Source organism: Tupaia chinensis, unplaced genomic scaffold (assembly GCF_000334495.1).
Source record: "Tupaia chinensis unplaced genomic scaffold, TupChi_1.0 Scaffold000112_1, whole genome shotgun sequence".
Lineage (NCBI taxonomy): Eukaryota > Metazoa > Chordata > Mammalia > Scandentia > Tupaiidae > Tupaia > Tupaia belangeri.
Window position 1 is genome coordinate 2,331,065 of NW_006159576.1, and position 26,566 is coordinate 2,357,630.

At 43.4% G+C, this 26,566-nt stretch overlaps 1 protein-coding gene across 1 annotated transcript in view; it reads right to left on the reverse strand.

Moving 5' to 3' along the window:
* Nucleotides 1–26,566, reverse strand: part of RGL1 (ral guanine nucleotide dissociation stimulator like 1) — a 370,662-nt gene that overhangs the window by 88,974 nt on the left and 255,122 nt on the right. Inside the window, 1 exon segment of the mRNA XM_014586063.2 lies at nt 6,294–6,371. Within this exon segment, the coding sequence (XP_014441549.2) occupies nt 6,294–6,371 (78 nt within the window).

Here is a 26,566-nt window from a genome sequence, read left to right on the forward strand (position 1 = left end):
AAAACTAAAAAACAAACAATACTTTGAGCATTTTTCTGCTCATAGTTAAACCCAATAGTAATTCCCGTCACTGCCCCCACTTCCACTCAATCTGCAAAACTGAAGGCAATGGCCCTAAAACAGGATGTTTACTTCTGAAATGTCACTGGGTTCCTGCTGTCTGTTCCCACCTGGAATCGCAGGAGAACCAATTCACAGCAAAGGAAAGAAGTGGGCACTTTGCCTCTCCCTGCCTCATCACCACAAGAAGTTCAGCCCATCTTGTTATTTACAACTACAGTGAGCAGCTATGACGTCACGAGTAACAACAAGCAAATCAAAGTCTGTCTGCTTTTCTCTCCCTGTTTTATCGAAGCTGATTGCAGAGTCTTTCCAACAGAGAAAAGCAGTCCAGGATGTCTCTCAAAGGATGGAGAGAGAGAGAGAGGAGTGAGGGAATTAGAGAGGGAAAAAGAAGCAAAATAATTTAATGAACACAAAAATGGAAAATTATCTGGTGATACATGGTAATATCTTAGGCTGGACTAATATATAATGTATTCATAATGGGAAGATCCATTTGTATGCTGTAAAGATATATAGTGATTGGGGGCAAGTGATGTGGTGGTTAAGGGCGCTGGACTACCACATTGTTGACTGTGGTTCAAGTCCTGGACCTGGTGGCTTGCTTTCTCACTTTCTTTCTCTCTCTCTCTCACACTCTGACCTTCTTTGGTCAAATTAAAATAAATACATAAACAAACAAATAAAGTTAAATTTAAAAAAAAGATGTACAGTGAGTGAATGTAAAAAAAATAAAAAAATTTAAAAAGAATTAAAAAATAAAAAGTTCAATAATACAGACCAGCAGGTGGTGTAGTGAGTGGTTTAAAGTGCTGGACTCCCACATGACCAACCATAGTTCAATTCCCCAGACCTGGCAGCTTGAAAATCACGCCAGGAGCATGTGTGTGCATACCCAAAATCTGAGAAAGAGAATGGAGGAGTAGGGATGGCAACATGGCCATTCCTCCAGGGGGTGATTTCTCACTTTCATACACATTTTCCCTCTCACTGCCCCTATCTCTCTCTGGCAAGCGTGTGTGTCCTATGGCAAAAACCTTAAAAAAAAAAGTTCAATAATAATATTTAGACAATAGGTCCAGTCATGGTGGCACAAGTGGGAGGGCAGTGAAGTGTGATGGCTGAGGCTGCACGGGAGGCCTGGGTTGGACCCCCAGGGCAGGAGGGCACACCTAGTCCTAGCTAACTGGGAGGTCAGAGCAGGAGGATCGAGTCATGGAGAGATCCTGTCAAAGATACCTATCTCCTCCCTCCCCACACTTTCTCTCTCACACACATACACATAAATAAATGAACAAATAAATATAGATATTAGGAAAATATCTGTTTCTGACATTTTCATTTTTAAAAAGATAAGGAAAGAAATAAATATTATCTTAGACATTGTTGAACTTGAAGAGACCTCAGGATCATATATTCCATGCACTTATTTTTCAGGTAAAGAAACTAAAACTGAGAGGTGAAGCAACAAAGCCAAGGTCATAGGACTGGTAAGTGACACAGGGGGAGCCAGAATCTGAGTTCTCCAAGCTCCTTATCCAGGGCCTTCCATGCGGCTAGCTCCTGGACCAACTCAGCATTTGATTCACCTAATTGTAAGTAGGGACACAATTAAATAAACTTCCAAATAGGCATGCTTTTCCTTTATTACATGTTTACAAATAAAGACAATTTCAGTACTAGAAGATGGCATAATGGTTACGTCTTTGGACTCCCACATTGACCACTTGACCATTAGATGAAGTCCTGAACCTGGTGGCTTAAAATTCATGCCAGGTGCATGTGTGTGCATACCCAAAATCCCAAGAGGAGAAAGGAGGAGAAGGGACTGCAGTGTGGCCATATCCATGGGGAGATGATTTCTTACTTTTTGCCTCTCTGTCTCTCCAGCGAGTGCATATACCATATAGCAAAAATCTCTCCAAAAATAAAGACAATTTTCACTTGGAGGGCTATAACCTCAACAATGTAAGCAGGTTTCTTATCTGGGAACTACTGACATATAAAGTCAGATCATTCTTTGCTGGAGTAGAGTTGGGAGAGTTGTCTTCATTCACACATTCTAGGATTTCAGTACCATCCCTGGCCTCTACCCATCAGATGCCAATAGCATCCCCCACACAAGCTGGTATAACTAAAATGTCTGCAGACATTGTCAAATGGCATCTGGGGCCAAAACCACTCTGTTAGCCATACATTGTACGCATCCATCAATCATCAGGAAGCCTTCAATCATTGCTGTAAGTCAGATGCCAGAGGGCTGGGATGAGGAATTGGCAATATATTACACATGGATGGGAGAAGGTGCTTCTCTGATGCCCTTTCAGAAAGACAAAGCAGAGACCCTATCGAGCACAGAAATGATCAGAGAAAGACAGCTCAGAAGAAGGGAGTTGGCTGGCTGAGCCATGGCAGTACAGCAGTGGGACAGTACTGGAAGCTGATGGAAGACTGGGGTTTGGTTTCCAGGTTCGCCTGCACACACCAGTGTGTGCATGTGCCGTGATCTCAGCTGGCTGAAAGGCTGGGTGACGGCAGGTAACGTGAGACCTTGTTGAGGGTGTTTCTCTCTCTCTCTCTCTCTTTCTCTCTCTCTCTCTCTCTCTCTCTTTCTCTCTCTATTTCTTAGGTAAGCACATTGTATCATAAATAAAAATTTAAAAAGAAAAAACAGAAAGGGGGCAAAAAGATAATGGTTAAGTGATATGAAAAATAATAAAGGAGGTGGGAAAGAAACAGTGGCAAAGACAGAGGGAAGGAAAATGAGAAGAAAGAGGTCACCAGCGAGGAAGGATTTAACATTCCAGGATTTGTAGGACAGAGCAACCCATTATGAGATAAAGTGGCATACTTTCATCGGGCATAATTTTTTAAAAAGGCAACTCAGCCTGAGGAAAAAGGTCAAGAACTTTCCACCAAGTCATTGTGAGGCTCTGGGAAAGGACCACTGTCCCTAGATGATGAACCCCTCAGGGGAGTTCGATGTGAAGCTCTTTGTTAAGGTCTCAGTGGCTCAAACTCTCAAGACTCTACAACAGTGTGGCCTGCAGTTTCACCCACGTTAGCATTCCCAGCCAGTGAAGAATCTGATGGGACTTTAGAACAATGTACATGACTCCTCAGGTCCAAAATACAATCAATTTTCTTAACAGCTACTGTCCCAAAACCTATTTAATTGCAAAATACCTCCTGGGAAACAAAACAGCTCTGGCTGTTCCAGACTGTTCCTCTCCTGGAGTATCCAGGTGGCTAATCAAATGGGGAGCTCCAGGCTTGACTCAGTCCCAAACTAGGTGGAAAACAGCCTTATTTCTCATCTAGTCTCGGGTCTAGACTACATTTGACAAGCTGCCATTCAATTCTTACATGCTCCATATACCCATCTGGCTTTTCCAAAAAATCATTTTAGTGAGTTTTCATGAGTAAACACAAATTTATAAAAATGCCTGTACCCTATGATTCTCAAACTCTAAAGTACATAGAAATCACTTGAGGATGCTGGGGCTCAGCAGATGGCATAGTGGTTCCGTTGCTGGACATGACCAACTCTGGTTCAAGTCTCGGAGCCAGTGGCTTGAAAAATCATGCTGGTGTGTGTTCGTGCGTGCCTAAGATCCCAGGAGGAGAATAGAGGAGAAGGGGTTGCAGCGTGGCCGACCCCCTGGAGGGTGGTTTCTCACTTCCCTCTCACTGTCTCTGTCTCTCCAGTGAGCACACATACCCTATGGCAAAACCTCAAATAAACAAAAAAGAAATCACTTAAGGACCTTAGCCAAATGCAGGCTCTAACCATTAGGTCTGGCAGGACCTGAGCTTCCAACAGCCTAGCAAGCTCCCAGGTGATGCTGACGCTATGCTCCATGGCCATCCTTTGGAGGATAAAGCTCTAAATCTAATCTATTCTGGAAAATCACCTTTCTGATTCTACTGTTTCCCTCCTGCAGAAACATTTTATAGCTGGCTGCACACTGCTTACACCAGGGGGGGATTCAAGCTCTCTTGCAACAAAGAGAAGCCCTTAACACCATCACCCAACCAGCTTCAACTTCAGGACTACTCTCCTCCAACATACACACTATGAAGCAACCACACAAACTCCGTAGTGTTCCCCCGAACCTTGTGTATGTTGCAATTACCTGATCTGTTTCCTTCTATCAGAATCTTTGCCATCCTTCAAGGCCTAGTTCAAATGTCATCTCCTCCAAAAGGCCTTCCCCAAACCCTCTAAAAACAAATTTTTCCTCCCACCATACCCTGAATTTGGCATTAAATATCTGCATGGGTGTGTCTTGTTTCCTGGAAAGTGATGACCCATCCAATAAAATCATAGAACTGCATGGAGCCTAACTCAGTTAAAGACACTCAGTTTTCACACTTTCACGTCTATCGCTCCTAATGAAAGTGAATCCTCTGAGGACTTACAAACGTCACAGAATTACCCCCAGACTTTCGGCCCCAAGCCAACATTAAATGTCAGCTGCTTTGAGCACCTGGAACACACCCCATTTTCCCTAGAGCATCACTCCCATAGCAGTCCCTAGCAGGCACTGTGGATGGTTTCGTCAGGGTCTGCTAGATCATTCTCATTGGTCACTCTTGTGAATATGCACTATCCATTAAAAAAAAAAAAAGAAGAAGAAATATATATATATATAAACTGTCCCCAGATCACCCTCCATCCCATTTCTCCGTATGCTTGACAGCAAACTCCCCCTTGAACAAGACTCACTGTCCCCACTTCATCCCCTTCAATCCCTTGACCCACACCTCCACCAGCAAAACTGAGCTTGTCAAGGGTCACCAGACACTCAGTGCACAGAAGAGGTGTCACTTCCCAGGCTCCTCTCACTGGATCTGAGGGCGGCACCAGGCACAGGTGGTCATTCTCTCCCTTAGTCTGTCCTTTGTCCTCTGAACTTCTTCTTTCTTCTCCTCCCCACCATTCCTGCAGCAGTTCTTTTCCAGCCTTCTCTGCCACACCCTCCACTTCCCCAACTGAAAACACTGGAGGAAAGCACAGCCTAGTCCTCCGACCCTCTCTAAAGAAGGATGCCCATGCTTCCACGTCCAGCCCAGGCCCCTCCCTGAAACTGAGGCTCAGCCAACTACTTCAAAACTAGCATGTCTAAGGCTAAATCACTGGGGCCAGCCAGGGGCATAGTGGTTAAAGTGCTGGACTCCCACAGGGCCACGGTTGGAGTCCCAGACCCGGCAGCTTGAAACTCACAGTAAGTGCATGTGTGTGAATACAAAAAATCTTGAGGGGAGAATGGATTGTGGCATCCCCCCCGCCAAACACCGGGGGTTGCTGATTTCTCACTTTCTGTCTCTCTGTCTCTCCAGTAAGTACATGTGCCCTATAGCAAACATATCTCTTAATTGTTGACAGCCGCTCTGCCAACCCCTCTCCCTCCCCCCCTGCCAGTCTTTGCTGTCTTAGAACACCCACGCTCTGTTCTATCAGCACTGGAACACGAGCCATGGAGGCATCCTGGCCTCTTCTTCCTCTGGGACAGCCCATTCTTCCAGCACTCCCTGCCTCACTGCTTGAGCCCACGCTACCGCCAGCCCCAGCCGGGGCCCTCATGAGGGTCCTGGCCAGGCACCCTGCTCCACACAGCCCTCGTCTCCACAGTCTATTTCCACACAGGGCCAGAGTAAGTCTTCCAAATATGCCAGGTCATAGTGCTGCTCTCAACCCTAAGCCCTTCTGACCTCCCTAGGACTCAAATGCACTTTGCTTTCCAGTCCCCCGAGTTCCCACGTGATCTGGGCCCCTCGCTGCCCTCCATACTCCACCTCGCAGCACTTGCTGCTTCACTCCACCTGCTCTGGTCTCCCTCGCTTTCTCGCACACTGCTCCTGCCTCAGGGACTTTTCCACACGCGCTCTCCTGGCCACTCAGCGGCTCGTATCTGCTCCCAGGTCACCAGATCAGAGACCACTGCTGGCATCCAGGTGAATCCAAACCCCCACCTGGGCCTAGTGCCTTCCCTGTTTCTTTCTGCTTCTTCCTGTGTACGTACTTGAGGTATATACACTCTGCAAAGATCAGACTTTCCGAGAGCGGACACTTAATTGTTTTGCTCACTTACCCTGAATCCCTAAGCATGGTGCCTGCATCACATGTCATACGCATCATGGAAAAGATCATGTCAGCATCCCAGAGGAATAAGAAAGTACTAACTACACTCTGAAAAGTTTAGAATGCAGAGGAAAGGCATACTCACTTTCTGATCACCGTCTTGGACTCTGATGAACTTTGACTCCCTTCTTCTTCACAGTTAGGGCTTGTCAGGTTTCCATACCTTTATACACAAAAACAGATGCCAAGCAGAGATGATCAATGGTGTTGGAAAGCAATTCTATTCCATTTCAAACACAAAATAGTAGTTAACACTTTTCAGGAGTAAGTAAAGAAAAAAATGATGAAACAACATCAAAACTGATGTGTACTGGGGCTAGCTCCATGGTGCAATGGTAATACAGAGCTCAGAAACTAGATCCCACACAGCAAGTGCAGTTCAAATCCCCAGCCAGGACAGCCGGACAAACACCAGGCACGTGCATGAGTGCCAAAGAGCTGGTGGGCTGGAGGGCCGGAGGAAGGAGATTGTGGCAGGACCAGACCTTGTGAAGGGTGTTTCTCCCTCTCCCTCTCTCACATGCATGTGCTCTACCATAGATAAATAAATCATTTTAAAAAGATGCAGTATTATCAAGAGTTAGTCAATGACTGGACCAGTGTATTCTAAATAGAAAAATGATTAGGAATCACAGTACTTACAACTTTTCTTTTAACATTTAACATTCCTCTGAATTTCTTAGATTTCATGAGGTTTTCCCTACCAGTAGGAGAATCAGATATTCCATGACACAGCAAGGCAGACCCCTCATGAATCCTGGCACAGCAAGCCCTCCACTGCCGCCTCCTGCTACAGGAGTCAAGGGAGACTGAGTGCTTCTACCCATGGACCACTCAGGCACGCAGAGAGGACTCCCCACTGCATCAGGGAGTCTGGTCTCTTTGAGGGCAAGGCCCACTGAAGAAGTCTGTGGAAATAACTCTGTATGCCTCAAGTAAAGCCTGGACTCGAGACAAGAACAGGGGAACAGAACGGTTGTGCTTTAGGAACTAGAACAGCAGCGAACAGCAGCCTGGGTAGACTGAGGCCAGGAGATCTAGACAGTAACTGGGACAGTGGGGCAGGAATCTGATGTTTCGTAAAGCACTAGGTGCTTAAACTTGACATTTCTCTCATTACAAATGCCAAAGCGACTACATGGTGGATCGGTCCCTAACTGCACTGTACGCTGTTCTTCCACCTCCACAGTGAACAAGCCTGCATCGTGCACATATATCACATGTCACTTGGTTCGGAACATAAGTTTACTAAATTCGATTTATTTATTTATTTATTTTTTGCTATAGGGTGTGTGCACTCACCAGAGACACACAGAGAGATAGAGAGAGGGAAAGTGAGAAATCAACTCTGGGGAACATGGCCATGCTGCAATCCCTTCTCCTTCATTCTTCTCTTGGGATTTGGGATTTGGGGAATGCATGCAACATGCCTGGCATGATTCTCAAGCCACTACGTCTGGGACTTAAACCATGCGGTTGGTCATGTGGGATCCAGGATCCCAGCTTCCATGCCACCTGCTAGCCCTGCTTTAAATTCATAAGGTGTGGTCTTTATATTATAATAGCTAAGCTTTTTTTTTTTTTTTTTTTTTTTTTTGTAGTTTGTCTATCTAGCAAATAAAGAGTTCATAGATCTCTTGGAGTTTCACAACTGGTTGTCTGTCCCAACATTTTGATAAGAGAACTCCTGAAATTGGTGGGTTTACATTTTTATCTTTTTTTTTTTTTTTGGGAGGTTTTTGCTATAGGGTGGGGCCCCTGCCCAAATAACAAAGAGAGGTTTTTGCTATAGGGTGTGTGCACTGCCAGAAAGACAGAGAGAGAGACAGAGAGACAGAAAGTGAGAAATCACCCCCCAGGGTGGATGGCCATGCCACAATCCCTTCTCCATTCTTCTCTTGGGATCTTGGGAATGCATGCACATGCCCAACGTGAATTTAAGCCACCGGGTCTGGGACTTGAACCGCTGTCGACTACATGGGAGTCCAGCGACATAGCCATTACACCGACTTCTGGTCCCGAGTTTACTTTTTTTTTTTTTTTGGAGGGGTTTTTCGCTATAGGGCGCGTGCGCTCGCCAGACAGACAGAGAGAGACATAGAGAAAGAAAGCGAGAAATCACCCCCCAGGGGGGATGGTCATGCCACAATCCCTTCTCCTCCATTCTCCTCTCGGGATCTTGGGCACGCACGCACACGTGCCCGGCGTGAGTTTTAAGCCACCGGGTCCAGGACACGAACCGTGGTCGACTACGTGGGAGTCCAGCAACATAGCCATTACACTAACTGCTGGTTCCCCTGAGTTTACATTTTTAAAGAGCACACTTTTGCCTTCTACTAATGGGACTAAAGGCCCAGTACCCTGATGGTTCCTTGTTCCTAGGATTTACAAATCCTTTTAAAAATAAAAGCCCACCATCTGGTTGGACTGAATGCCAGTCCATCTGGTCTTCAGTTACCCCATCCCAGTGGTTTTCAGTGCGTGCCCTCAGCCCCGGCCCTCCACCTGCTGCTTTCTCTGGCTCATCAGCCATACGTACTTCGTGGCCTCCTGAAGACATTCCCACGGGTCTCCACCCTCCCGTCACTCCTTATTCTGTCCTGCACCTGCTGTTTAGAGACTTCCAGAGCTGCCCTTTGCTCTTCCTGAGATAAGAACTTGGTCGGAGTAAGATTTATTTATCCCCAAGTGAGCAGGGCACAAATGGGAAATGAGATTCCCAGTAAATAAACAGAGTGGGAGTTTTTGGCTCTGTCCACGGCCACCATCATAGCGAACCACGTCCTCATGTTCCCTCCCTATGGGCTTTGTGGTGCACTGAAGTAGGAGAGAGGTGGGGTGCAGGGCAGAGTGGGGTCTTGGAGAGCCACTGAGCAGCCATCTCTCCGATTACATGACCCATCCCACTTCCCCTCTCCCGCAGGGACTACATGAGGGACTTTGCCTTTGTTTTTATCACATTCCATCTTATCCATTAATTCTCTCTCTCTGGTTATTCTGGAAATATCTCAGTTTTTATCTTCTGACTGGATGCTTTGGGAAATGAAAATAAAAGGGGGAAATGCTTACTGGCCATGTTATGTTTCTTTGCAGAGATGTTTGCACTAAGTTTCTAGGTGTTCCTACTCTTGTCTTCTCTGTCACTTCTCATCCTCTCCTGCTCTTTTTCTGCATTTTTCAGGTCTCTGCTGAGGTGCAGATGTACACAGCACCAACGCCTAGCACTGGGGCTCCCCTAGAATGGGATGCCCTAACGTGCAATCAGATGGTGTCCAGATGAACAAAACAGCTTCCACTGATAGGCAAAGTTCTCTCACTAATGAGCCTGGTACCATCTGCAATGCTAATGTGTGATGGCTCAGAAGACCATATAAGTCTTTCTCCTGGTTACAGAGGGGTCTACAGGTTCCCAGTAAGGACCAGAGTGACTGTTCAGTAATACTGTGGAGACCAGTAAGAACCATCATAATAAGGCATGAACTATCTTAGAGCGCCTCATCTGTTTGCTCTGGCTCAAATCTTGCAGACATCCCTGACTCTTCTCCACCAAACTCATCTCAAATGCTTTTGGCTCTGCTTTGACAACATATCCTGAATCCAAACACTGTTCTTCACCTCCATGGCTTCCACTTTGGCTCAAACTACCACCATCTTTGGCTGGATCAGAGTAACAGCCACCTAACTAGTCTCCTGGCTTCCCGAAGCAGCCATCGGCCATCCTTTTCAGTGTGAGTCAGATTATTCCACTTCCCCATCCAGAAGTCTCCCATGTCTCATCTCACTCTGCCCAAAGGCCCAAGTCTTACCTGTCTCACAGAGCCCTACATGATCTGCCCCATACCTGCACCCATGCCTCCTGCGACTCACTCCCTCCACTCCTGCCTCCCTAACCTCCTCTTCACTCCACCATGCCAGGCATCCTCCCGCTCCAGAACCTGCACTCGCTACTGCCTCCTCCCACAGCCATGCCAAGGGCTTGGGCCCTCCTCCTCAGGTCTTTGCTCAAATATCACTTTATCAATCCTTCCCCGACCACCCTCCACAAACTGACTAACATCACACCTTACCTGCCTTATTTTTCTCTGTAGCCATTAACACCTTGTAATGTATCGTATAATTAGTTTGGTTTTTGTGTTAATTATCTAATAGAACATCCATCCCATGAGGGTAGGATTTTTCTCTCTTTTGCTCCCTACTCCCTCAAGCATAAAATAGTGCCTGCCCCGCAAAAGGCACATGATGGCTATGGCGGACAAACAAGTTGCCTAGTGGGGCTCCAGAAGCAGGTATGGTAAAGGACCACCCGACTTCCAGATTCCATCTTTTTCTGCAAAGGCATCATCCGGCCTTGGGCTTATCCACGTGTCTCAATCTGCTTGTGTTTGCATCCCTAAGGGCATAGGGGCATGAAAGTGCTTTAAGCTAGCTGTGATTATTCCAAAATCTAAAATAAAATGGAAAAGAAAGTTCTAAGACGTTAAAGCTGAGCTCTTGAGGGAGCCAGCAGATGGCATACCGGCTACATCACTGGACTCCCACATGCCTGACAGTGGTTTGAGTCCCAAACCTGGTGACTTGAAAATCACACCAGCACATGTGCTTGCATGCCCAAAATCCCCAGAAGAGAATAGAGGAGACGGGATTGCAGTGTGGCCATCCCCTCGGAGGGTGATTTCTCACTTTTCCTCTCACTTTCTCTGTCTCTCTCTCTGGTGAGCACAGGTACCCCAAGGCAAAAATCTCTTTTAAAAAAAATAAAGGTGATCTCTTGAAGGAGTAAGCAGTATGAAAATGCAAACAATGCACACAAATCATTTCAAAGGACACTTAGAAGTGAGTAATATTAAAGAGCCTAGGGGTGGAAGGTGGCACAGGGGTAAAGGCTGGCGCTCTGTGATGTCCTGGGTTCACAGACAGAGACCTCCCTGAGTACACCAGCTACGCACAAGCCTGTGATCCCAGGCTGACTAAGGCTGGGGGTGATCGTGGCCTCGGGATCCTACTGGGGACGCTGTGTCTCTATCTCTCTCTTTCTCATGGAAGAAATAAATAAATAAACTTTTAAAATTAAAAATGCCTGTACCCTCTTGAACTTCATGGACTTATCATTAAGGAGAATTAATGCTTTGTTGAAAAGAAACTAGACTAGTTTCTTTCATGTCCAGACTAGGTCATCACAGAGTCGGTTTGACTAGTCTTTCTTTGATGTTTCCCTAGACCCTCTCATAGCTTCTCACCAAAAATCAAAGTCAAGTTCAATTCATTACTTTAGAGGAGTAAATAAAGTAAGTATATTGGGTGTGTTTAATTAATGGCAGTAGAATAGCTACAGATGAACCTGTCAACAATGTCACCTCCAATTTCTGAAAAGCCTCCTTAGGATTTAAGATCAAAGCTCCAACCTCTTAAGAAGGCTTACAATGAGCAACTGCCCTTTTTTTAAATGGTAACTCATAAAACTTAGATTAAAATACAAATTGTCAGAATGACTTTTGACATAGTATTCTGTTGTCACAAGGTAAAAAAAAAAAAAAAGGTTTATAAATACCTCCTAAAGTATAACCTTAAGCAATTATTTATTTCAAACTAAAAATTACTAGAGAAAGAAAAGAAAAAAAAATATCATATTTAACTGGTTACTAATATTTAAACAGCAAACAGCTCTTTCTAGAGGGGAGGTCTATATTCTTTCGAGCCTATCTGGGTAGATGAAATATTTAATATGTGTTTGAAGGGGAGGACCAAGACTATTTGTGGTTCAAAGAAACTCTAAGATAAAGTTATCCCCAGGGATGATCTTTCTGGTGGGGATGGGGACTTCTTCATCTTTGCTCTCCAACAGAAAACACCTGATGGGACCAGCAGTTAGCGTAATGGCTATGTCACTGGACTCCCACATAGTTGACCGCGGTTCGCATCCCAGACCCGGTGGCTTAAAACTCACAGCGGGCGCGTGTGCGTGCGTGCCCAAGATCCCGAGAGGAGAATGAAGGAGAAGGGATTGCGGTGTGACCATCCCCCCTGGGGGGTGATTTCTCGCTTTCTATCTCTCTGTCTCTCTCTCTCTGTCTGGCGAGCACACACTCCCTATAGCAAAAACCTCTAAACAAAAACAAACAAACAAAAAAAAACACCTGACCAGTGGGTGTAATCATGAAGAACTTTTCAGGTTCTACTTGATTCTAGTAATGATCCAATAATAACAGCAGTTAATAATTACTGAGAACTTACTATATGCCAGACATTTTACTTACTGTTTTACATGGATTGGTTCATTTAATTCTCACAATAATCCTATAGACTATTTTTTTTTTTAATTCCCAGAAGGTATATGCACTTGCCAGAGGGAGACAGAGGAACAGAGAGAGGAGAGGGGAAAGCACCCGGCAAACAGCATGACCACACTGCAATACCTTCTCCATTTCTCCATCCTGGCAATATTCTGGGCATGCATACAATGTACCCAGAATGTTTTCAAGCCACTAGGGTCGGGATTGAAGCCACTGTCAGCCATATGGGATCAGATACCTTTAATCACTAAAGGGTCAGCCTTATTATTATTGTTATTCATAGATTGCACATGAGAAGAATGAGGCCCAGAAAGCTTAAGTACAATGACCACAAAGACGACACAATTCATGAGTGGAATAGGGATTTGACTCTTGAACGTCAGACCCTAGAGCCCAGCCTCTGAGTCACGACCCTACCACACAGCTACAGGTGTCCTGTTTACTTCTTTTGAGTCCTGACACATTATAACTCTTCTAGTTAGAAACCTTGCGCTTTTCATGCATTCTCAAAGCCATTCGTTCTTTGAGTCATTTAGCCCTCACTCAGGATTATTCAGTCAGGACTATGTTCAGGTACTGCTGTAGGCACTGAGGTCGCAGCAGCAAACAAGCCATACCCCCGTTCTCATAAAGCTTGCGTTGTAGTGGGGGTTGGGAGATGCAGACAATTATCTATCAAATAGTGAATATGTTCTAAGTCAGACAATGAAAAGCACCATGGCAAAAAATAAAGCAGGTAAGGGTGGCTGGTCACCACAGAGGCCTGGAGGTTGTGTTTCATATGGGGAAGGATCAATGTGAATATGACTATTCGGTAAAAGCCTCCAGAAGGTGAGGGAGTTGTGGGCCATGACGATCATTAGGGAGTGAGCCTTCCAAGAAGCAGGGAGAAGTGATACAAAGGGGCAGAAATGTGCTTAGGAAAAATCAAGTAGGCCAATGAGGAGCAGAGCAGTGAGTGAAGGGGGTGTAGGAGATGAGACTTGCTGTAACAGAGACAGACTGTGATGGTCCGGTAAGCCACAGAAAAGAATTCAGATTTTCTCTTGCTTACTGTTATATGCCCTAGGCTGGAGCAGAGCTTGCACATAGTAAGCACTCAATAAACATTTACTAAATGAATTAATAACCATGGGACCAGCAGTTGGTGTAATGGCTGTCGCTGGACTCCCATGTAGTCAACCGTGGTTCGAATCCCAGACCTGGTGGCTTAAACTAACGCCGGTCATGTGTGCATGCATGTCCAAGATCCCAAAGGAGAATGGAGGAGAAGGGCGTGGTCATCTCCCCATGGGGGAGTGATTTCTTGCTTTCTGTCTCTCTGTCTCTCTCTTTCTGGCAAGAGCACATGCCCTGTAGCAGAAACATCTCCAAAAAAAAAAAAGAATGAATTAATACCCCCTGCTACCACAATTTAAGAAAGGCTAGGGAGGCAAGAGAAGAGAAGGAGAGACTTGTTGGAGATGGTGAAAGAATAGAAAAAAATGAAGTAAGAGAGAGACCTCACATGAAGCTGCTAACGCAAGGACCTCTGAGAACCTTTTGCTTTTCTAATAAATCCCATCTTGAGCATATTTCTTCAACTGACCCACGAGATGCACAGATCAGGTATGAGAAAAATGTTCAGAAGCTGACCTTGATTCAGGGGAATGATAAGGGTGAAATGGTCTGCAGCTGTCTGGAACATCAAGTAAAGCCTTGGTAAAGACTTTGGACTGTATCCCATGGATCAGCAAGAGGACCTTTTTTTTTGTTTGTTTGTTTGTTTTGAGAGGGTTTTTTTTCACTATAGGGCACGTGCGCTCGCCAGACAGAGAGAGACAGAGAGATAGAAAGCGAGAAATCACCCCCCAGAGGGGATGGCCACGCTGCAATCCCTTCTCCTCCATTCTCCTCTTGGGATCTTGGGCACGTACACACACGCACCCGGCATGAGTTTTTTAAGCCACCGGGTCCGGGACGCGAACCGCAGTCGACTACGTGGGAGTCCAACAACATAGCCATTACGCTAACTGCTGGTTCCCCAAGAGGACTGTTTTTAATCTCTCTGAATAATATCCTCTAGGGCAGGCACCTTCCCACCCAAGTACAACCTGAGAACTGGATCGTGGCCACCAGCCTACCTTGGGAAGGTCCTGTTACCACTATGAAGTTGGTTATTCAGGAGGAAGACTCAGGTCAAAGGCAAGAAGGCTGAAACTCCCTGCTCTCTCACAGGAAAGGAAGCAGTCAGGAAGACTGAACAGAGAACCCTGCACGGTGCTTCCTGCTCATGAGGCCTGGTTCTCTAGGCAAAACCGTCCCATGATTAGAAAAAGTTAGAAGGAGATAGATAGGTTGCATAGTGGTTGAGGAGCTGGAATCCCATGTGGTCGACTGCAGTTCAAGTCCTGGACCTGGAGGCTTGAAACTCACACTGGGCATGTGTGTGCCTGCCCAAAATCCCGAGAGGAGAATGGAGGAGAAGGGATTGTGGCATGGCCACCATCCCCCTCACCCCTGCGGGGAGGGGGGGGGTGTGATTTCTTGCTTTCCGTCTCTCTCTCTCCAGTAAGTGCACACGCCCTATACAAAAAAAAAAAAACCCTCTAAATAAATAAATAAGCTGGAACACTCAAAATGAGCTGTTCTTCTCCCCTCTAAGCCTTTATGGCAAAGGACTCTCCAGCTTCTTACCCTTCAATTCTCCACATAATCTCCAGTCATCCCTGACTGTTAAAACCACATTAACAGCAAAAAGTACCTAGTATTTCTGTTCTGCTTGCCAGTTACAAAATGCTATACAATCTTTCTTGAGACTAACACCCTCACTCTCAACCCCACCCTACAACTGTCTAAAGAGGAGACCAAGAAAAGGACAAAGATTTTACAGTCACAATTCATCCAAGGGAAAGAAAACAGTGTCTCTTATTGCACTTGTTTGTCATCCAAATCTAAAGTTATTTAGGAATACTGGCTCTCACATTCTTGCTATAAGGTTTCTTCTATTTTTCATTCCAAGTCCCGGTCATCCATTTCTTTTTTTCTTGTCTGTTTTCAGCACTCCAAAGGTGGTGGGCCATCAACATCTCCTTCCACTTTGCTCTGTTCCTAGCAGTCTAAGCCAACTGCAAACACAGCTTATAGCATGCTACCACTGCTCTGGCTATAATGAAGGACAACAGAAGAAAATGGGGTTGGGCTGGGGTGAGGATGCAGGCATCACACAGAACCACAGGCTGTGAGTGAGTCTAGATGTCCCTCGGGTCTCGTTTGTTTTTTAAGATGTATTCATTCCGTGAGTGAGGCAGACAGAAAGACAGAAACAGAGATGCAGCACCCTCGACAGGGTCTCACAGCTACGATCCACTCCCAGCTTCAGCCAGCCAAGATCCTGAGCACGCACACGCCCCTCATGTTCAGAGAGGTCTCCAGTCATGAACCTGCAACCTTCCGTGTAGCTCTGACTCAGAGTGCCATGATTTACCTCTGTGCCACCACTGCTTCCTTTCTCAGGTTCAGGACATTAACAGGACTAGCCAGGGGCATGATGGGTAAGGTGGCTGGATTCCAAGTAACTGCACATTTGAGTCCAGACCCAGCGGCTTTGGAAAACACACAGGTGCATGTGTGCATGTGCCCAAATCCCAAGAGGAGAATGGAGAAGGGGCTGTAGTGTGGCCATCTGCCCCAGGGGGTGATTTCTCACTTTCTCTCTCTCTCTCTCTTTAATAATTAAAAAATACATTATCAAAAGTCAGCCTAAGTCTAAGGGTCTGTTTTCCCCGACCACAAAAAGCCGCTACTGCAGAGCTCTTCAAGAATCTCATACCATGCAAAACCAAATACAGAACCTGAGTTTTGTAGATAGCATCCCACCTTTTTTAGGGCAACTTTGCTCTCCTATCCTTACAAAACTCAATACAACATCAATTTATCTAAATTGGTACACACTGGTGACTTCAGCAGAGGCTAAAGGCAGAAGAATTGTGCTTGCCATGACTTGATGGTATTCTCAAGGGCTAAGTTCATAAAAATTAAATGTAAAAAAATTAAAAATTCAAAAAAATAGAATTAAGTGATTTAAAAAATCATAAAATTATCTCAAAAACATTTTATACTACTCATTTTCTAGAATCAGAGATACATTATTTTAAATCATTCAATTGGCTTTAATGGACCATAAAATATATTTTATTATTTTTTTTAATTTATGATAGAGCACATGCGACAGAGACAGAGAAGTACCGTCCACTGGGGGCCCAGTCAAGCCACAATCCTCCTGTTCCAGTCCTGCAGCTCCTCAGGACCCTGGGCATGTACACATGCACTGAGCTATTTTCAGGCCACAGACTCAAACCAGAGTGAGCATGTGGCTTCCAGCTCTGTGGTGCAGTATGCTACTCACTGCTGTGCTGCTATTGTTATGCTTTGACTGTGCCACAGAGGCTGTATACTTTAATAAAAAATTACTTCTCAGGATCATACTTAAGTTTTTGCTCAATCTTAACATAAGCTAAGAACAGTGTCTGCCCTGATTCACATGGTCATCTGCATGTCCCTCATCACCAAAGACAGATGAGCAACCTCAATTCCATCTGCAACCTTAACTCCCCTCTGCCATATAACCAAGCATATTCGTAGGTTCCAGAGATTAACAGGTGACCATCTTTGGGGAGCTGCTATTTTGCCTTCCACAACGAATAAGCATTATTATAAATGTTGTATTTGCTATCATTTTCCAAGTTAAACTATTTTTCTCCACTTGATAAAACATGAACCAGCAAGAGAACATGAAGCTTTTCATAAAAACTGCTAAAGTTTTCAAAGCGCTTTTTCGTGTTATAAACATTTTAGTACCCAAAGATTTTGTCTGGGGGGTTCATTACCCAGGATCCCTGGATGAACTTACAGAAATCTGGGAATCTGCTAAACTATATACAAAACTTTATGATGTTGCTTTCTTTCTAGTTTTCAGCAGATTCTGAAAGAAGTTTGTGATCAATTTCTCCCACCATTTGCTGGAAAATGGTCAGAATCACTGCTTTCCATCATCAAAACTGAGTTTAAAACTTCAGTTACTGCTTAGAATACACGGGGGTGGGGAACCAGCAGTTAGTGTAATGGCTATGTCATTGGACTCCCACGTAGTCGACCGCAGTTCGCGTCCTGGACCCGGTGGCTTAAAACACACGCCGGGTGCATGTGTGTGCATGCCCAAGATCCCGAGAAGAGAATGGAGGAGAAGGGATTGCGGCGTGACCATCCCCCCTGGGGGGTGATTTCTCGCTTTCTGTCTATATGTCTCTCTCTGTCTGTCTGGCGAGCGCACGCACCCTATAGCGAAAACCTCTCAAAAAAAAAAATACACACACGTTGCCTTTCAGTTTCTTGTCAGTTTCATTTTGTAATTTCCAAACATAAGCACACTTTTTTTTAAAACCTGCTAGGCAATTTGGTATTCTTTTAGGGAAAAAAAAAAAAAAGGACAACTACATATCCTCTCTCCCTTCTTTGCCGAATCAAATTTTAAAAAGAGCTACTTCATAAAAATATTTTTATCTCTTAGGTCTTATACATCCCATTTCAAGATAAGAAAGCTAGCCTGGTTATGCTCTGAGGTGAAGCATCACTCTAGTGCCTATTTCAACAGTCATCACTGTCATCCCATAAAGCTACTGCTCTGCGGTCACATGTTCCCATTGAGAATCCCACCGTGCCGGGGGAGAGTAAGGTCCACTTGGCATAAATAAAGATTTCCCAAGGACAATAAACTCAGCAGGGAAGATAACTTATTACCATTTTCCCTCATGTGATTGTGGCTGGATGTGATTCTAAAAAAGCACCAGATTAAATTTTCCCAGTTAACCAAAGCCATTGGCATAGTTATGGAAGACAGGGGTGTGATGGTGCTCATTGCATGAGGCTGAGCCCTGCCCTGCCTCCCAGGGAGCTAGGCTCCCTGGAGCTGGGTGTGGGGCCACATCTGGGTAGGGCATGCCACCCCGAATTGAACAAAGGTGAAGGTGACTGACTGACCTTCAGTGTCCTTGAGCCCACCAGCACTAGCTTTTTTAGAGTCAATCTCCTTGACAAGAATTCCTTGTTTCTTATTTATCTGTTGCTGCTGCAAGAAATGGCCACAAACTTAGTGGCTTAAAACAACACAAACTTAATATTTTACAGTTATGTAGGTCAAAAGCCCAACACAGACCTCGGTGGGTTAAGATCGAGGTGGGGCCAGGGCTACATCCTTTCTAGAGGTTCTAGGAGGCTCTAGTCCCTTTACCTGCTTTGTCCACCTTCTAGAGGTTGCTGAAGCCCTTTTCTCAAGGCCTCCTTTCTCCAGGCTCAAAGGCATCAATCCAGTGTCTCTCTTATCCTATTTCCATGCCCACATTCTTGCTGTCTGACTCTTTTCTGCCTCCATCTTTCCTGTTTAAGGACCCTTGTGATTACACTGGACCAACTAGAAAACCCAAGATAATCTCCTGATTTTAAAGTCATCTGATTAGCAACCTGAATTCCATCTGCAGCCTTAACTCCCCTCTGTCATATAACCTAACATAGTCAAAGGTTCCAGGGATTAAGATGTGGCCATCTTTGGGGAGCTGTTATTCTGTCTACCACAAATGAATATGCATATTATAAATGTGGTATTTGCTATCATTTTTCGAGCTAAACGATTTTTCTCCACTTGATAAAGCATGAACCAGCAAGTGAGCATGGGACCTTTCCAAAAGCTGCTAAAGTTTCCAATGCTCTTTCTTATGTTATAAACATTTTAATACTGAAAGAGTCTCATAACCCTTATCATAATCCTCTTTTCCACCAGCCAGTCAACAGTTTCATCTTTCTCAGAGTCATGAGATGTAAGATTTAAGTCCAATTTATTGTTTTCAATCTGCCTCTTTTTTAAAATCCATACTATTCAAGGGTTGGTTGGTTGATTTGTTTTCGTCTAGGGAGTCATCAGCACCCAGGTCTAGAGGAAAATTCATTTAAACTCAACCATAACAAAAATCTGAAGAAATAACCTTTATTTACTAAGAAACTCTAATGCTAGTCATAACACCCAATATGACTACATTTTAAGCTAGATAGAAAACAAAGCAATGCTAAAATTTCCTGAAAGCTTCCCAACTAAATAAATAGAATGTACATCGTGGAGCCAACTGACTGATAAATCTCAACTCTGTCATTCACAGTGGAGAATCCAATGGGTGATCTATTCTACTTGTTTCCATTTGACCCTGTGGGGATGTGGGGAAGGAAGTTTGTAAAATTAATGAAGAGTGGTATGGCATTATTTTCAAAAACTTTCCTATATAAGTGATGGAAGTTAAACTAACAAATAACCTTTAGAGCAAGCACAATACAGAAGAAGTCTTTATTTTTTTTAGAGAGAGAGATTTTTGCTAGGTCATGTGTATTCACCAGAGAGACAGAAAGAGATGAAGTGAGAGAAAGTGGGAAATCACCACCCATGGAGGATGGTCATGCCACAATCCCTTCTCTTCCATTCTCTCGGGATTTTGGCATGCATACCCCCCCAGTGTGAGTTTCAAGCCACTGGGTCTGGGACTTGAACCACAACTGGCCATGTGGGAGTCCAGTGCTTTAACCCCTATTCCACCTGCTGGCCCCAAGAAGAAATCTTATTATTAGTTAATAGTAACTACATTTTGGTTTTTGAGAGGTTTTTGCTATAGGGTGCATGTGCTCACCATAAAGACAGAGAGAGACAGAGAGACAGAAAGCGAGAAGTCACCCCCCACGGGGGATGGTCATACCACAATCCCTTCTCTTCCATTCTCTCGGGATTTTGATATGCATACACATCCGGTGTGAGTTTCAAGCCACTGGGTCTGGGACTTGAACCACGTCGACTACATGGGAGTCCAGTGACATAGCCATTACGCCAACTGCTGGTCCCAATAAGAACCACATTTCATATGAGTGCCACTACTGTAAGAAACCAACACCTGGAGGAGACCTGTGGTCCCCTGCACAAGATGCTGTGAAGCCCTCCAAGGGGGTTCAGGTTCTATCATCTGTTTCCTGTGTTCTTTCTGCCGATGATGTTCTTTTCTTGGGTGTGAGAGAGCAGAGGGAAGGTACTAGAAAGCTTGCCTACTTCTGAAAGAAAAAAAAAAGGGAACCAGGGAACCTTATGAGCACTGTCTGCCAGCACAAATCTAGGAATATTTGGCAAGCACCTAGTCTAATTCCAGCACTAAATTAAAAACTTAATTATTTTTAAGTGAGCTTTAGCGAAAAGTAATTTGGAACATATCATATGCATCTCAAAAATGCTTACCCAGCTCCTCATGCTAAGAAAGCATTTAAGAGCTGAATAGATTTGTGTTATGGACTTTTTATAGAAGGTTTACTACTACCACCTCACAGCTCCCCCGGGAAAGGTTTTACTAAAACTGCACATTTGACACTCACTGCCTTGACCATGAGGCCACGTGTCTGTAGATTTGTTTATCTGTCCCACCAAATGTAGGCAGAAGCTGGGAACTGTTCTCTATGATACCTTCCTACACACCTGTCGTAACAGGCATGGATAACAATGACCAGTGTTTATTTGTTAGACAAATGGTTCCTAAGCATCCACTGCAGGCACCATTCCTCTCTGAGTCGGAGCAGTAAATATGGAAAAACACAGACTCTAAGCAGAGGAGACAGTCAAGAAATAAGTAAGACAAATAAGGTCATTTCAAATAATAATAAATGCCATGAAGAAAGAAGGCAACAATATGATGGTAATTTTTAAAGCATTTAACATTTGCATGCCCTATACTGAGAACTATATGTCCATTAGAAAGTTTAAACCTGCTACTAACCCTATAAATTAGGGGCTGTTTTTCATTCTCATCTTACAGATGGGGAATCAGGCCAATATATAAATCAATTTGCCGGTGTGCAAAGCAAGTAAGGAGTGCAAAAGAATAAAAGTCTTTTTCTGACCCCTGAGCCCGCGGTCTGAGACACTATACTACAAGTCTTGCTCATGAATCTCACAGCTACAAAGACAGAACAATTGCTTTTCCTATGAAGTAGCCTAAAACCCTGAAAGGAAAGAGAAACATATTTGGCATTTAAGACAAAAAAATTCCTGGAAATAAACAAAAATTATTAAAGTTTTATATTTGAGCAACTCTTCATTATGCTGAGGGGGGAACTGGCTTCACTAGCAAGAGTGGCTCCAATTTTTTTTTAGATTACTTATTTTTTATTCATGATAACCCATGCACACGCACAAAAGAAAGAAAGCAATAGAAACAGAAAGAGAGAAGAACCCTTGACAGGGTCTTGTCACACCACGATGCCCTTCTCTGAGCCCCAGCTCTTCAGGATGTTAGACATACACACTTGTACCTGCTGTGTTTTGGGCCAACCTAGGTATCCGAATTCGGGGTCTGTTGTGTGGCTTCCAGCACTGCGGTTCAATATGCTATAGACTATAACACCAGGCTGGGCCAAGGATAATTCCATTTCTTGGTTATTGGCATATTATCTTTCTCATATGAAAGTGTTAACTCCTCCAGGTGGCATATGTATGAATTTAAAGTTACTATTCCCATAGTGTAATGTATTTGCATAAATCCACCCATGCTTTTTTTATTTAGTATTTCTCCTCCCTTCCAAGAAGAACCTTCTTTGAGAGGCAGCTGATCAAGGTCAGGGATCTAGCCTGAACTCATTAAATATGCAGAAGAACTCCAGAAACACAGACACAACAGGGACCTTTATGGGCCATTACCTATTGAACCACCCAAGGCCATTAGTCAGCATTCAGTTTTATCTAGGTGTTGCCATCTCCCACCCACAGCGAAATCCTCTGTCTGTCACAGAACCTAGGTTAACTCCCAGTAATTCATACCACTATAAATTACACATATTTATTTGTATATGATGTGTTTAGTGTTACTATTCTCTCCCATCAGACACTAAGCATGAAGAGGACAGGAACCATGGTAAGTCTGCCCACCCTTACACAGACAGCACCATGGACAGTGGTGCACAGTACCTATTAAGCATCTGATATATTTGTTTGAGTAAACAAATGAATAAGAGCACTGATAACCAAGCGAACTGCCCACAACTGTGTGAAAGAAGCATCCTCGGGAAATGGTTTTCAAGGAAAATCAATTGAGATAGTAGCAAAAAAAGGGTGGGGGGCACAACAGGGGTTTCATAATTATCTTTTCTTTTTAAAATGTATTAACAAATCCTAGGAGGGGATAAGGTCTACTGTAAAAGAGCTTCTAAGTCAGAAAGGGGTAGGTTTTAATTCCAGCTCTGCCACTTTCTGACAGAATGTCTCTGACCCACAGCGTTCTAACCTGTAAGCACAGGGTAATAACGAGGGGACCATGTGAGATAAAGACTTTGGCAGCACATGACAAGCAAACATGAGAAGGAGGAGTAAGTTCAAAGACCTACAGAGTCAGTCTCTTCTCTGTGATGTATTCAAATTCAAGTCAGATTATGTGCTTAAAGCACAGTGTTTACAGATGGCTTCAGCCTTTATCTTCCCCGTAAATCCTCCACTGGGAGAATCCACTACTACTCAGTGCTTCCACGCTGGGCCCTGAGTGCCACTAGTGGCGTCGCAAAAGACCTAGTCCACCCTACTCTAGCTGTGGGTGGTGTTCTACTTACTTCTGATATCAGAGATGTGTATTAGAGAAAGAGAGAATGCTCAAAAAATAGCCCCAAGAGGGACCTATTGTGAAAGCTGTTTGAAGAAAATGATCTAAATATTTGTACAAATGTTTCATAGCTCTCAGTGGGGATCATTAGTTAATTTAGGTTTCTTCCCACTTTTAAGGTTAGACATTTTCAGTGGTATCTAACTCCCTTACTTTTAAAAATGACATGGTGGGAAAACAGATTCTTAAGTAAAGTGAATGTTTGAAGTTAGAGAAAATGAAATCTCAAAGCCCCTACACAAACAGCTAACCCACAATTCAGAACTTTCTCTTGGGTTTAAAGGAGGCCAATGTGGCTGAGACTTATCCCTGAGCCATGGTGAGAGGCACAGGAAGCAGGAGGCCTTGTGAAAGGCAGACCACCTCCAGGAAGAGGGAAAGTAAACACGGCCTCAGCCATACATGACTTCAAACCACTGTCCATTGGTCAACACGAAGGCTCACATTAGCAGAAGGAAAATAAAAAGATAAAAAAGAAATTCCAGAAAACAAACAGTTCCATACCAGAAAAGCCACATGAACAGAAATCTTAAGGGACATCAAAGCTTGACTTCAAATAAGCTTTTCTCTGGTGGGAAATAAATACTGCAGCATCTGCCTTCAATCCATTCTTGACTGGTAATTACAGAATTAGCATATGCTATAATAACCTCTCAGTGTTAACTTCACAAAAGATAAGAAATCTACAATTAAGAAATAACTTAAAAACTTGTATCAGAGACACAAATCTACCAATAATATACTGACAAGAAACCATTTCAAATGCTTACCTTCAGAATAGGCAAGTTTGTAGCAAGTTTGTACAATGTAATTGCTTCCTCCTGATTATAGATATTAAAAGTCCCAACAACCAATCTAAGAACCCAGTGTCTCAAAGAATATGTATTTTGGTTAAATCCAGTCAAGACTGAAGTCTGGCCACAAAACCTAAGTGGGAGCAGGAAATGAGCAAAAAAAAAGGCCATGAAAAGTATTCATGTTGAGGTTTCTACATATAGATAAATTCAAATTTCTGAAGAGGAAGTGAAATAAATGCGATTTATTTCTCAAGATTTTATACCCTCTTTCCTCTGCAGAATACAGTAGAGCTTCATTTCACACCATCTTAACTAGTTATCTACTTGTTTCATCAATGTATGTCTTATCGTTTGCAGTAAAATACCAAGTACTGGGGTGGGTCCAGGTTTGTAATTTGAGAGCATATGGTATTTGAGGAGTCCTCTTGAAGAAAAAGGAGATATGAATATAAATTTATACAGGGGGTATTGCAAAGAAAGGGCCTCAAAGGTTACCAGCAGCTTCACAGTCAATCCACCTTTAAACTCTCTCAAGGCAAGGACCAAGTCTTGCGTTTCTCAATTACACCTGTATGGTGTCTTGCAACTGAGTATTTTATAGGCATTCCATACTTGTTGATTCTACTTATTCCAGGAGCAAGCAAAAAATTTTACCGTGAGAGAAAATTCAGGCCAAGCCTTAGCCCATATAAATAAGCACAAAATAAATCCCAACTCATTCATTGTACCTTAAACAATAGTCCAAATTGAGTGCAATTTGAATTCACACTGATTTTGTTGTTTAATAACAGCCATCCGGTTAGTATATTTAAAATAAAAAAGTATGATACTATAATAGGAGAACAAAGAGAAGATAAAGAAATCACCACATGGAAGCTGGATGTACAGGAGTCATAGACTAAACACTCTACTTCCTGTGTGTATGTCCACCATTTAGGATGAACAGCTGGAATTTACATGCACTCTTTTACTGACTAGACATCTGTAGCCTATTATCAATGGAGTCATCCATAAGTTGAAGAGGTTGCTGATTCCAAAGTAAACTTGTAGGAGTTTTTTTTATTTTTTGAGTTATTTGCCCTTACTGCCTACCAACAGTTAGCATACTGCATTTTTACATAAATATGAAATATCAAAAATGAAAAAATTCATATAATTCCTCAATTTCTATTCAGAGGTAGGAGCTATTAGACAAGCAGACAAATTGTGAAAGAAATGACTCACTAATCCTAAGGATTTATACTATTGGTCTAATATTTGCATGGCAAATACTGTCATGCAAAAACTACAGAACTTCCTATCCATGTTGTATCCCGGAGTATCATAACCAGCTCAATGTGTGATAGAGACCCGATATTTTGTGACTGTTCTTGAATATAAACACAAAGAACCATCAATCTAAATAATTTCACTCTATATACACCTATCACAAAACTATCTTGAGGGAAAAAAAAACAAAACACCATTATCAGTACCTTTACTTACACTGGAGTAGGACTTGGTCACTGAAGGCCTGTCTTAGGACTGACTGATATGACAACATGAAAAAAAAATAATGTCTTCATAAAAGAAGAATACTAGTAAACAACTTCCAAAACCAAGGGGAAAATTAGAAAAAAAAATTCTCTAACATATGATAAGCAAAATACTAAGTTTCTTAATATACAAAGAGTTATAATTAGATCATCAATAATTCAGTGGAAATAATCCAAAAGAAAATAGGCAAAAGATTTTAAAAGACAGTAAACACATGCAAGGGGGAAAAAAAATACACAAATGGCCAGTAAGTACTTAAAAATAAGTATCTCCAGACAGTAAACACATGCAAGGGGGAAAAAAAAATACACAAATGGCCAGGAAGTACTTAAAAATAAGTATTTCTCTATCTATTTATTTGCTGTGGTTTTCCTCTCTCTCTTTTATTATTTTTTTTTTAGAGAGAGAATTTTGCTATAGGGCACATGCACTCACTGGAGAGACAGAGAGCAAGAAATTATCCCTCAAGGGGGATGGCCATGCCACAATCCTTCTCCATCATTCTCTTCTCAAGCTTTTAGGCATGCACATGCACACACCCAGCATGAGTTTCTAGCCACTGGGTTCAGGGCTCAAACTGCAGTTGACTATGTGGGAGTCTAACAACATAACCATTATGCCACCTGTTGGTCCTTTGTTGTGATTTTCAAACCGTCAGGTCTGGGACTAGAACCATGGTCGCCATGTGGGAATATAGTACCTTAACCACCATGACAACTGCTGGCCTGGCCAATAAGTACTTTAAAAAATATTAAGGCCCAGTCACAGTGACACAGCTGTAGCATGACACTATGTAATGCTGGAAGCCATGTGGAACACTAGGGTTTGATTGCTGAGTCAACCTGTACATGCCAGATACACATGCGTATGCCCCTGATCCTGACTGGCTGGGAAGGTTGGAGAGGATTAAGATAGGAAATCGATTCTTTTCTCTTTCTCTCCTTTTCTCTCTTTATCATTCTCTCATGAGATAAATACTTTTTTTTTTTTTTGGAGAGGCTTTTGCTACAGGGGGCGTGCGCTCACCAGAGA